Source organism: Rissa tridactyla, chromosome 2 (genome assembly GCF_028500815.1).
Source record: "Rissa tridactyla isolate bRisTri1 chromosome 2, bRisTri1.patW.cur.20221130, whole genome shotgun sequence".
NCBI classification, from domain to species: Eukaryota; Metazoa; Chordata; class Aves; order Charadriiformes; family Laridae; genus Rissa; species Rissa tridactyla.
The window spans coordinates 66,790,993-66,804,039 of NC_071467.1; the positions used below are offsets into that span (position 1 = coordinate 66,790,993).

Below are 13,047 nucleotides of genomic sequence, written 5' to 3' on the forward strand. Positions count from 1 at the left end.
GGACGGGAAGGACTCAGAACACAAAAGTATTACAATATAAAGAAAATAACTTTTAATGTAAGGTCTCACAAGAAACTGCAGCAATGCTTTTGGCTTCTTCACACCATTTCATCTTCCCACTGGAGCAGAAAACACACCAGGGTAGATGAGATCTTAAAAACTGGCAGACTGTTGCAAAAAATGAGCTTGAGACTAGCCTAACCTAACAAGGTCTTTGAAGGCGGCAAGAAGCCTCCCTTTAAGCAAAGGCTGTGGGATAAGCAAACTTTCTTAGCCCAGGGCAGTATTTATTGCACTGTAGACTATCCCTCATAGACTTTGGCCAGGTAGTTCACCCATCTGATGTCTCATGAAATTGTCCCAGTAATAGTGAAAAAAAATGGTTTTGTTTATTTCTTGATGAACTCTGTACCTGAAACTGCTCCAATTGGAGAATGACTGGTGTTTCCACCATCAGCTATAACTGAGAGAAGGCAACTACTGACCTATTTGTCTGATCTCTATACTATGCATCATTTTAGAATGAATTCTCAAGGAAAGAACCATTAACGCCTGTGGTTAGTTGTGTAATGGAATAAAAACGGAATGTAGATTTACATGATTTTGAAAAAGTAATCAGATAGCTTTCTGTTGATACAATAACTGATTTTCCAGATCAGGGAAATACGGCTAACCTAATCTATCTGAATTTAGCAAAGGATGCTGTGCTGCTGAGGACTAGTAAAGAACTGAAAGGGTTGGGGGAAGGAACTGGGTCAACAGGACACGCTGAGAGGAAAATGACTGATCAGGAGGGAAACAACAAGTAGAGTTATTCAACTATCAGTTTGGAGACAAGACAGTTTTACTAAGAAAGTTCATGCAAAACCAGGAGTGTAGCAATAAACTTAGTTGTTTGCACCATCAATACTGAAGAGGCGACAATTCTCACACAACAAAAATGAACTGGAGATGAATTGTGGCTGGGCACTTTGGCACTAAAACTTATATTTTCTCCATAAACTGTGCATTTATTTATTGCAAATTATACATGAAGACAGAGAACTGTGCATATTAGGTGAGGCCAGGATGACTGTGAGCCATGAATTTGATAATGGTTATGAAAAACAAAAATGCACTCGCACAACTATCAAGTGAGATAATTCCCATAAAGAATTAAGGGTTTGTCACTATGTAAGTATATATACATATATGCATGTCTGAAATATTTTTAGATTTCACTTAATATACAGTGCATGACTATGTTTATCTATGTTTTAGACTGATTGATTGAAATGAGGTAGAAAAGGCTCCTTAGGTGATGGGAAGAATAAAGAGTTTGTAACATGAGAGGTGAATAAATGAGTTTGGGTTGTCCTAGAATAGAAAAATGAAGGCTGACTGAAGATATGACTGATATTTAAAAATACACCAATGAGTAAACACAATGGGGGAGGAAGAGCTATTTAAACCAAAAGACAATGTTGGCAGAAGAACAAATGGGCATAAAATGACCATGAACAAATTTAAGCTGGAAAGCAAAAGATTTCTAGTTATCAGAAAGCTGTCTTTCAATGAAAAGCAAAGCTCCTCTAAACAGTTTTTAAATGAAGTTCAGTAAGGCTATGATTTGCATTATATGATATAGGTGTCTTCAATAGCATGGGATTTGATTCAGTGACGTGACGTAGAAGGTCCTCTTAATTTTACATCTTACATAAAGCACCAAATACTCTTGAGATATAGTAACCTCTCAGGCAGCATGTGCCCACTGTTGAACAGCACACAGCAAGTCTAAAATACTCTTTGAGACAGAAAATCAAGGGACTTTCCTATTCGGCTAATCACCAGAAGTTTTAAACAGACTGAATGCAAAGACTTGTTTCAGAGCTTACAATGTCTCTAAGGCTCAAACGCAGCAATAACACGATTAAGTTTTGTCTGAAAATTGTCACCTCCCTCAACACTGCATTGGTTGGATCCTAGTGCTCACCACAACACTGTGTGTCATTTCTTGAGCTGTTGACAGATATACTTTTAGTCTTTAAAAATGAGGATGTGAAGACCTGGAAGAATGCTGATTTGAATAATTGCATCCCACTTATCACAGTGTCAGCAATGGAAGATTATATTCCTGTGTATTTAAAAAGCTGTGAAATCCTCCTGCAGAAGACGATGGGTAGTATTATTTGTTTAGCTGAATTTAAAAATGAGCCTAGAAGGAAAAAAAATTAATTTTGGATATCGAGTAAACAGGATGTATTTTATACCCATTTTTATACCATGTATAGTATGCTTAATTTGGAAAAATGAAAATTGAATATAAACGTCAATATTCTAATAATATTAAGGTAGGAAATTGGAATAAGCCTTAAGCTTCTATCTTAACTAATGCCACTGTGCTTTTTAGTGTTGTTGAACGCCACACTCAAGGAACAAACATTTTCCTCGGTTGAACTTTCTCGGTGCTGTCATTTCGTACAGCGGTTTGAAACACAGAAACCTCTGAACTAAGAAACCTATTCCTTTTGTTTTTCAGCATTGAAACAATGATTCCTCCGGGGGAATGCCTATATGCTGGGAGGAAAAGGAGGAAACCCATTCAGAAACAGTTAAGTATCATATTCATCAGGAGGCATCTCCCTCTGAACGTACGTGCTAGCAGTGAGGTAGAAGAAGGAGTCCCTTCATCCCATGGTCCGCTGGCACAGGAGAGACCTTATATCTTTCTCTCCAGCGAGAAACCCCTGGTCAGGAGGCTGGCTCTTCATGGTTAAGACTGGCCCCAGAAAGGATGCCGAGCATGGGTCAAACCATCCTTACCCATCACTAGGTGTTCCAGAAGGAAGCCAGTGGCGGTTGTGGTGTGAGGAGTGGAGAGGGACAGCACTTTTTCATGGGCAGAAGATACTGGTGGACCAAATGTCATCTGGACAATGGTTTGGAGGGGTGGCTGCTGCCTCCGCGGTTCTGTGTTCCCCGCCACCTGTTGAAGGAGCCTTTTGAGAAGCTGTGTGTGGAGTGGCACCAATGCACTGGCATCGCGCTCCCCCCTTCCCCCTTCCTTGGCTTAGCCTTGCTTGGGGCATCGCTACGTCCTGCATGTGTGAGCCTGGAAAGTGGGTCAGTTCAGCCAACTGAAAAAGCAGGCTGGTGACTCACTTTTTGCATAAAGAACACATCATTTTCGAACCACTATTTACCATGGGATCACTTTCATTAGAAGAAAAATGGGATAGAGGAATTGTATGTGTGAAGGCAAAGCAGAAAAAGAAAAAAAAGCAATGGGAAGCCGTTACTACAAGATGCTTGAAATGGGAGGGAAAAAAAGGTTGCTATCACTGAAATGTAAAATGATTTCCAGATGTCATAAACCACTCTCTGAAATGAAGCTTTTTAATATAATCGTCCCACATCTTCTGTGTTACACTTGATTATATGGTTATGAAACACACATTTTTACTGTGTTAAAATTATGAACTAGCACTGGTGGCCTTCACAGACAATTTAAGGATGAGAAGGTAACTAAAACAGATTTCCCTATTTTCAGTTGTTCAGAACTTCTAAAAATAACCCACTTGGCTTAAAATTGTATATATTGGTCTAAACTCAAAGGGGAGTTTCTCTGAATGTTTGAGTGAAATCTGTTGATTTTGTTCGGATTTTGCAGAGTATTTGCACATGAACCACTTGTTCCCACTTTAGAAAAATATTTATTTTAGTGTAAAATAGATCATAGGTGACAACAGGCAAAGAAAATGACATAAGAAAATAATTCTTCCTGCAAAACCTGAGTGTTAAATGCAAAACGTATGTAACATTTCTGCACTGCTGTTCAAGTATGGATGTGGATATTTAACTTTATAACTGCATGAGGCATGGAACCACTCCAGTACATGAAATAACCTCTCTGCAGAACAGTTTATGGATCATAACTTTTGTGAGAAAGGAGGGAGAGTTGCAGTTGCTTTGAGAAACATTAAGCTTCATGTTTGGAGCATATATGGCAACTCGAAGAACTTCTCTCAATAATGACTTATAGATAAATGCAATGGTTAAGTAAACTACCTGCTGACAAAGGACAGAAGTGTCCCCATTAGCTTTTTTTGAAGTTCTGGCTTCAACAAAACCAGAAGCAAATTCTCACTTACTTTGACGGAACCAAGTTTTCACCTTGGGAACTGTTGCAAGTAATGCTACCTTGAAAATAGGTTTTCTATGAGATTGCAGTACAGGTACCTGAGCATGAGCGTATCCAGCCAGAACACAGACAATTCTGATTAAGAAACTTGGTTTTGTTTAAAACGAAGACAATCTTTTGGATCATTAGAATACTGAGCTCCCACACTGGAAACAGCCCTCTGTTTGCTGTGGTTAGTTACTTATCGCTTGCTGAGGATGATTTCTCAGTTGCTAGCAACACTGGTCTCTTCCTCAAACCTTATCTGTTTGTGGGCTTGGTCTCTGGTGAGCCTTTCCTGTGCTCATTCCCTCACTCAGGGACTTCCTAACTCTCATCTGAAGAGGCTCTGAATGCCCAAGACCAAGCGGCTGACAGAGCTCCTTTCATGGTCTATGTCCTTCAGCCCTGCAGATCATACTGACAGTTCAGGACTCTGAGGTATCCTTCCTGTTATGCTGCCTCAAATCATTTATCTTGAATTTAGAAGGGTAGACAAAGCCTATTAATGGAACAGTATATTTAACCATGATTTTGATCCATGTCATACCGTTTTTGTTACATTTTTTTTCTCTTGTTTGATAGCATAGCATATTTTCCTTCACAGCCTTGTTCTACTTTTCCCCTGTCATTCTGATAACAAATCATGGCAGATGCTGCCACCTGTTCTGGGAAAGGCAGGCAGGAGTATTTGTTCAGTTGAAAAACCTAATTTTTCACAGGAAAAAAAGTTGATAGGAATTTTTTGGCCAGTCCTAGTGATGATTCCTCTCTTTTTAACATTAATAGCCTCTAGAATTTAACTTTCTCTTGACAAAGGAATAAGTGAGCTCAGGTGCCAGTCTGAGCAGGATACTTGATTTTCTGTAGGGATTCATGGATTAGTCCTTTTGATGGTCAGGATTTAAAGGACAGAGGTGCAGCTCTCCCCTCTGCAGAACAACTGGGACTTTCACATCTACCCATACTCAGTGCATCCCAGAAGGCCAACTCTCTGCCTCTCCATCAGCTTTTTGTCACGAGGCTGTCAAGACAGGTCGTGATCCTGCAGCTGGCTTTTAATCCAGGATATCACAGAATTATATCCCTCATTACATTCACGTTTTTTTCAGGCACAGAAGTTCTATTCTGAGGTAGCTTTACAGAGTAATGATGAAAATGTATGAAGCAGCTCCACAGGAGAATGCAGAGACCCACAAGACTGTGGAAGAATGTGTGGAAAACTTGATTTACTGGGAGCAGCTAATATGTGTCATCATCTTCTCTACACAGAACTAGGAGATACTGTCTTCGTTAGGTTGCTATTCTTCAGACAATACATTGGGTTCAAGTTCTACTTTTGTACGTGCAAATAAATAAAAAAACCCTATCTGTTCTCCTTTTGCCCCAGAAAGCTTCCAAACAAGCCCCATTAGATGTGGTCTACACTAAAGAATTTTGGCTTTTTCGGACTCAATTCAAACACCTGGAGCTCAGACTGATTGAAAATTTTCCATCAGATATGCTTTTCAGCCAGAGAACTGTAGTTTTGACTAAAGGAAATATTTTCTACCAAGTGTTTGCTTCCTGTGGAAATCTAACATTTTACGGGTAATTCAAGCATCTGAAAACTAAAGAGATCTTGGTTTTAATCTCAGATTAAAGCCACTGTGCTGAAAGTAATACTTACACTAGAAATGCTAAGGCAGTGCTTCAGGACAGTTACCATTTGAGAGCTTCAGCCACTTCTTCGTCTCAAACCCTGGCATCTTGTAAAACTCTTTCCCTCCACAAAACATTTCTTGTAATGTTTTACAGCTCTTTAAAGGCAAGCTACAGCCACCCGAGCTCTGAGTGTATCTATAACTGCTCCAAACTGCCCACTTCAGCCAGAACCCTACCAGTGCCAGGGTAAACAGAGACCTCAGGAGGTGCAGCTCCCTCCTGCTTCCTCGTTCTCATTTTAAAGCCCTCTGTGGCATAGCCCTTCCTCTTACTTGGTATCACACTATCCTACCTCTCATCTGCTCTGCCAGTCTGGTGTCTTCTTGACCATTAGTTCTGCTTCCTCCTTTCCTTGCTATGGAGACCCAGAAGAGTTAGAAGGTGGAAAAGGGGCCTCCCTTCTCTCAAGCGGCTTTCTCTCATTCAGTCCTTTTCGCTCATAGGAGATGGTGAACATCTGCACATGCACAGCTGGCACTGGAGCTCAGCTCTGCCAGGATGCCTACGCAATGCCCAAGCGCAGCTCAGTGGCTGCAGGTTCTGGTCAGTACGTTCATGGCAATCATCTGCTGGTACTTTGCACTCAGCCTATCTGTTGCATCTCATGGTCTCTCCACTCAGCCTATCTGTTGCATCTCATGGTCTCTCTCCTCTTCCCTTTCCCTTCTTACTGAAACCTTGCCGTCATAGTAGGTGATTAGATTTTTCTCAGTTTAGATCATCTGCTGGTTTAACGCTTCAGCGTACTTTAAAAACTTGATTCAGAGTGAACTTTTTGTTAACAGGGTAGGGCTCCCTCAGAGGGCAGCGAACAGCAGACAGAGCTGTAGCTGCAGGAAATTCCTCTGCAAGCTCACCAAACTGGTTTACACTAGTGGCGGGTCTGTGTGTCATGGGCACACTGAATCATTAAAGCGCAAATGGCTCAATGCCTTACTGCCGCCGAACACAGAAAATGGTCTCTGCCCCAGCTCCCACAAAGCGGTTCCTACCGAACAGGGACTGGTGAGGTGGATCTCGTACGGGTACAAGTGCTTGTTCCTGCACAGCAGAATTTGGATGGTTTACCAATGCAAAGAAGGAAATGCCAGTTTTATTGTTTTAATTACATGTGCTACTTTATTGTAGTCGTGTTGCACGAAAAGCAGATTAAAAGAGGTATCATAGAGTGAGCGCTATGTCTCTGCTTAGACGTGATTTACACAGTTTGAGAATCCCTGTTTTAAAACAAACACAACAAGCACCTTCTACTTGCAGCTCAAAATAAGGGCTAGAATTTCCATTTGCCTCAAAACAGCTCATTGAAGAATTTCCCTGCCTGCCCTTTTCTGTTTATGGATAGCTAAGCTAGCCTTTCCATGGAACTTGCATTGTTTTAAATCGCATCCACTTGGCACCTAATTACCATTTACATCAAACCCCTGTTTGTTTGGATTCACTCCCTTACTGAATCATTTCCTTGAGTTTTCAGGAAGACTCTGTCCTCGGCTTTCTCCTGTAGTGTTTTTACACCGTTCCCTACAATCTCCAGAAAACTGTTCCTTATGCTCAGTACAAATGCAGTCCACATAATTGCCTTAAACCATACCTCTCTGACACAGAACAGTCACTTTTTTTTGTGTGGTAAATAGGTTTGAACAATTTCTGTTCCTATTCCATGTTAGTCTTGGCAATTTTTACCCCTTGAACTCATCAGTCTAATTTCCCTTATTGGTATTAATTTTTTTCTGTCCTAAATTACTTCCTTGCTTCAGCTGGTTTGTCAGATGTAAAAAACAATTAGCAAAAGCTTATGTTCTTTAGCCTCTACTCAACTATAGGCTATATTCCCACGAAATTACTGCTCTCCACAGGTCAGACATCCTTTTGGTGTCGTAGTCATTGGACTGCTGCTGGGTCCAGCAATGGCTGTCTGCTGGAGATTACCACCTTCTCAAACTTACCACTCAGGTCTTGTTGCTTCATTGACAAGTCTGTGCTTCAGCACTGACCACCCATCGCTGTTGCGCTAGAAATCAGGTTCCCATGACTGTGTGCAAGTGCACTGGCTTTTCTTTTTCTCCCTCTTGACAACAGCATCTTACGCGTTCTGTGAGAAGAAAACACCCCAAAATCGAGCTTCCTCATTTGTGATGTATTTAATCTTAACGCATTTTTCACAATCGCTTTTCTGAGGTATCTGGTCCTGTCTGCTGCATGAGAGGGACATGAAATGGGGATGGAACAGGAGTGCTTGGCTTAGAAATCCATGTAATATTAGTCTTTATGTTTTGGGAGGAATATCAGTGTTCTTAAGAGAGAAACCAACTTCTTATCTTTGTTATTACTGATGTTGGAAGATAAATGTGAGAATGCTCACAGGGTTTTTGAGCTTGAGGAAAGAATGTCTTTTCACCTTGCTTCCTATACTTTTTAAAACCATGTCTAAAGACAGGCTCTTTTCTTAATTATTTCCTGACCCACAGGTTAACTTTGAGTCATTAAATGGACGGAACTAAGATGCTTTGAATGAATACAGTGGGTATTGAATGGGTTCATGCATTACTCACGGTAATTTTCCTCTGCTGTTCTGACCCTCATTTGTACAACATAGATGAGAAATTGTTTTTCCCGGTATTCACTAGAACATGAAGACAGTACCCATTCCCCTAAAGTGAGAGGTTTGTAAGTAAGAGATATCAGTTCTTCATCTGTTTTTCACTGGGCAGATGTGAAAAGAGCGCCCAATGTCCATGTCTTTGCACTATGGCAGACGCAGAATGGTAAATCTCTTTTTGGCAGGGGACAGAAACTTTAAAGATTTTCATAGAAGCTAGGTTAAATGTGTCTGTTATCAACTAATTGCAGACAACATCTCAGTCTCTGGTGGTACTATCTGGAGGTAAAACAGGTAATCGAAAATGTGTTCTCCACCACAGAAGGCCTGCAGTCGGGAATGAAAAATCGAATCCTTCAAAGAGACACAGGGACCGTCTGAATGCGGAACTGGACCATCTGGCCAGCCTCCTGCCTTTTCCACCTGACATCATATCGAAGCTGGACAAACTTTCCGTCTTGCGCCTTAGTGTCAGCTATCTCCGAGTCAAAAGTTTCTTTCAAGGTAGGTCTCTTTAAGATATCAATATCCTATTAAAAGTCTCCATCTAATGTACTGCTGCTTTGTACTAAACCCGAGTAAAATTAACAAGTAGAATTATATTGATAAAGGAAGAAAAAAATATCTATTATTGAATTTATTTTGTGCATGGGATGTTGCGTTGTAAATTTTGTGCGTTTCCTCCTATGCCGTTTCTGTGTTTTTCACCAAATAATTAGATAACTCCCACCCTTCCTCAGCAGGCTTTAGGAGACAGGAAAACATGACTGTAAAATCCCTAAACCAGCAAAGAGTCTTGAGGCAGATGTAATACCTGTAGATACTTCGAACTCCCTTTTTGAAGCTATTATCGTGCATGTTCACAATGCCTGTTTAAATACGATGTGAAAGTCAAGCAACTACCGTATTACCTGTGTTTGTTGTATGCCAAGAGGAAATGGGTTTGCCTGAAAGGCCGAAAAGATCTGTTTCTGTCAGGATAAGCGAGATCCAAAGGTTAAAGTGTTGACTAAAGCTGTACTAGGGTACGCTTTGTTTTTGTAGCCTGGCACACTGCACAATGAAAGCCAAATGTGTATGTTCAGATGCACATAATAAGGATCCTTCCAAACTCGTAGACATTTTTAGTTTCTTCTGTTGCTGCAGAGTTCACAAGAGGAAAATCCGGATTAGGGATTTAACAATGAAAATCCTCTCTAGCGTTGTTTAAAAAAAAGAAAAAAAAAACCTATTTGAAGGAGTATAATTGACCAAAACTTATAGGTGGACCTCAGAGATAAAGAGAAGTATCTTTTTATGGACATTATTTTTCCTTTACTACTCTTTACTACTATTTGCTGTTACTATTCTTTATTATGCACAGTGTATACAAGGGAGCCCTATATTTTTTTTTTTGTTTTGACTGGATAATAATATCTGTTGGTTGGTTTCTTGCTTTTAAAATATATTTTAATGTGAAAGAAATGCCAGTTTGACGAGGCTTTGGCGGACTGCAGGGCATTTTACGAGCTGCCATCAGATTACAGATGGTGACATTACTGATAGCAGGAACCTCCCATGTCAACTGTGGCAGCTGGTTGCCCGGCCTCCAGCATCCTGCAGTTTACAGAGTGCCTCTCTTTCCCTTTGAACACATACCTGAGTCTTACGGCCCCTTCCTCTGAGCTTTACTTTCGTTTCTCATGGATTCACAAGCAATAAGCTGTCTTCAGCTGCCTTTACTGCTCTTCTGCCGGAGTTTCTAAAGATTCATTGTCTCCTTTTTTTTAAAGGGATTGGATAAAAGGAAAACAAGTAAAACCAGACTTCATCACCCTGAAATGTTCCATGCTTCGAGAGATTTCATTTAATTTAATCCCCAAATTACCTAACTGAACACATAGTTTGTGTTCCCTTCAATCTTATTTTTAAATGTTTACATCATGAAACTAAGGCTACAGAAAGTGTTGTTTATAGTAAAGGAAGGAAACTACATGCCATTTTAAGACGCGAGAGGAGGCTGGAGCTTCAGAAGGGTGGAGTGGAGGAGAGGTGAGCCCTGGAAGCAGCGCTGGGTGAGGAATGGGTGCTAACCTTTGGGTAAGAGCAGGAGCTGCAGCCTCAGCTTCACAGCACACCACGATCTGCTTCCTTGTAGTTGTGGAGAAATAAGGCAGAATCTGGTGTTTTTAAAACAAAAACTTCGATAGGAAGTCACCTAAAAAAAGCAAACAGAAAATATCCATCCCCAGTGTTTTGATCTTTGTAGTGATGAAAGAGGACAGAAGAGCAGAAATGGCTTGTTTGTGGCTTTTTAAATCAAAGGATGGTACTAAGTTGTGAGCTGTTATAAACACTGTGAGGACAGAGAACAGGCCAGCGGCATACAGGGATGTTATAAAATTGGATAAAATAAAATGTATCTGGAAAAACTGACCTAGCAAATCCGTACTAGTTCACTCAGGGAAAATTAACCCAAAGGAACTGGTGTTCAACAGAAGAGACAAACCTGGAAAAGGGAACATAAAAACAATAATCGAAGAGGGACAGTGGTCAGCAAATTGTTCTGTGCTTGTAATATGATATGTTGACATAAACAAGAAATCCAAGTGTGGATTTTGGTCTGTTTGCCCAGAGGCAGCGTGTCACTACACAGGAAGGTTATAATCCCTCTCTGCATGAGACCAGCATGACTCCATCTGGAATACAGCTTTCTGTTGTGGGCATCTCCTGGTCACAAGGCCATTAGTACATATTAAGGGGTGTGGAATAAATACAGGCAAGAAGCGACTATAAAGTTGGGTGGACATTAAAAAAAAAGAAAAAGAGTTAAATTAGCTTGAATGTTTACAGTTTATATGCTTTGGCTGTTTGTCTTCATAGGAGAGAAAGACAAGAAGGGAGGGATTGCTTCGGATATTTTAGAGTGGCTCAATAGAGGACCCAAGGAATGATGGCTGAAATTTGACTTGAATATCACGCAAAACGTATCTGTAATGAATTCTGCTCAGCTATCCGATATTCCTGAAACTGATGCAGTGGGGATTCACGGCATTGAAATTTGTAATCTATGACACACAGGCGTGTGCATCTTTTGTTTAAAAGCCTGTTCTGTGAGTTTTAAGGAAGTTAAGTTTAAATTCCATGTTTTTAAAAAGTGCTTGTAAGGATGCTGTCTGCCATTTAAAAAAAAAAAAATTAATAGTGCTATTTGGCACATAAGTTCATATATGACATTGCAGATTCAACCCATAACAGTTCGGCAATTCCCGTGACAATTATAATTACACACCTTCAACAGTCCCAGTGGTTTCTAGACATACTCGTTTACTTACCACTAGGTGTCCTTTCAGTAGCTACGCTGCAATACTCGGTGTGTAGCACAAATATTGTATTTATAAAGATCAATAGCCAATTAAAGGGCATAGAGTGACCTCACCGTATTGATTTCAACTATGAAAATAATTTTGCAGAGAATTAGGTATTAGGGGATAGAGACTATTCATCAGTCGTTTGTTCCCTCTTTGGTGACCATTACAGGTTAGTGCCTTGAAGCATGTGGCCAGTTCATCTTATTTAAGTTGTTTAAGCAAAGGCCTGTTTCTTTTCCGAAATTTAGATCTGGTTGTTGAGACAGATTTTTCTGCTATTCAGTTTGAGTTTCTGTGGTGGATTCCCTCCCTCATTCTTAGAAATGTTTTCCTTTGGCTTCAGAACAATTCTTCTGTCTACTTGGTTTACAGTCTTCGTATCTCTGTTATCAGTTGGCTCTATTAATAGCCCTGCTCCCCCTTAAGCTATATGCATTTAGTCATTTTGCATTTTCCTGATAAGCACTTCAAAATGGCTTGCAGTGGTAACCTTCCAATCTCACCAGATCTCTTGTACCAAGCGTCACGGATCTGAACCAGTGCTTAGACTGAGAGACGTCAGCTGCTACAGGAAGCCGTGCCGGTCATTCGACCCTGACAAAAATTTGCCTTGGGTGGGGCTCCTGTGGGAGTGGAGTGGTACTTAGGGGCTGTGACCACTTGAGCTTGTGGGCCCCCGTCTTGGCCATATTCCATCTTGGTTAATTGTAGTCTCTCTTCCTTTACCACTCTTGACAATGCATCCTTTAGTACCTCTTATTTCTCAGTTTTTCCACTGGCGGAAAAATGGTGGTCTTACTCCACTTCAAAACCGACTGCCTTTTGTTGATCCTTTAAATTGTTCCCTTCTAGTATAGGTATTAATTCTGTAAACTTATGTACAAAGAATAGCACCTTGTTCTTTTAGCATCTCAGATCCTTTCTGAGAGACAGCTAACTTCAGCTTCCCAGTACCTGTAAGGAAAGTAGTTACGACAATTTAGATAGACAAATAGAGTTACAACTAGGGCTTCTCATCTTTCAGTTCTTGGTGTAACTTAACCTTGTATTGGTAGGCCACTCAAAGTTTCCTTCAACATACCATTCATCAGTGTTAATCCTTATGAATGATAACTGATGCTGTTGATGGCGTCTTAGATGGCAAAAGTAGAGACCTCAATATGGATAATTTTTTTTTATTATTCAAGAAGTGGGGGTACTTTAAATATTTCACTACATAATTTATGTAAAAAGTAATT

General features: G+C 40.4%; 1 protein-coding gene across 1 annotated transcript in view; it reads left to right on the forward strand.

Annotated features, from left to right (window-relative positions):
• The window catches only part of AHRR (aryl hydrocarbon receptor repressor), an 85,450-nt gene that overhangs the window by 15,688 nt on the left and 56,715 nt on the right, over positions 1–13,047 (forward strand). The window contains exons 2-3 of the mRNA XM_054192330.1: positions 2,519–2,590; positions 8,782–8,963. Coding sequence (XP_054048305.1) covers positions 2,529–2,590; positions 8,782–8,963 — 244 coding nt within the window. The 5' untranslated portion in view covers positions 2,519–2,528. The remainder of the gene's footprint in view (positions 1–2,518; positions 2,591–8,781; positions 8,964–13,047) is intronic.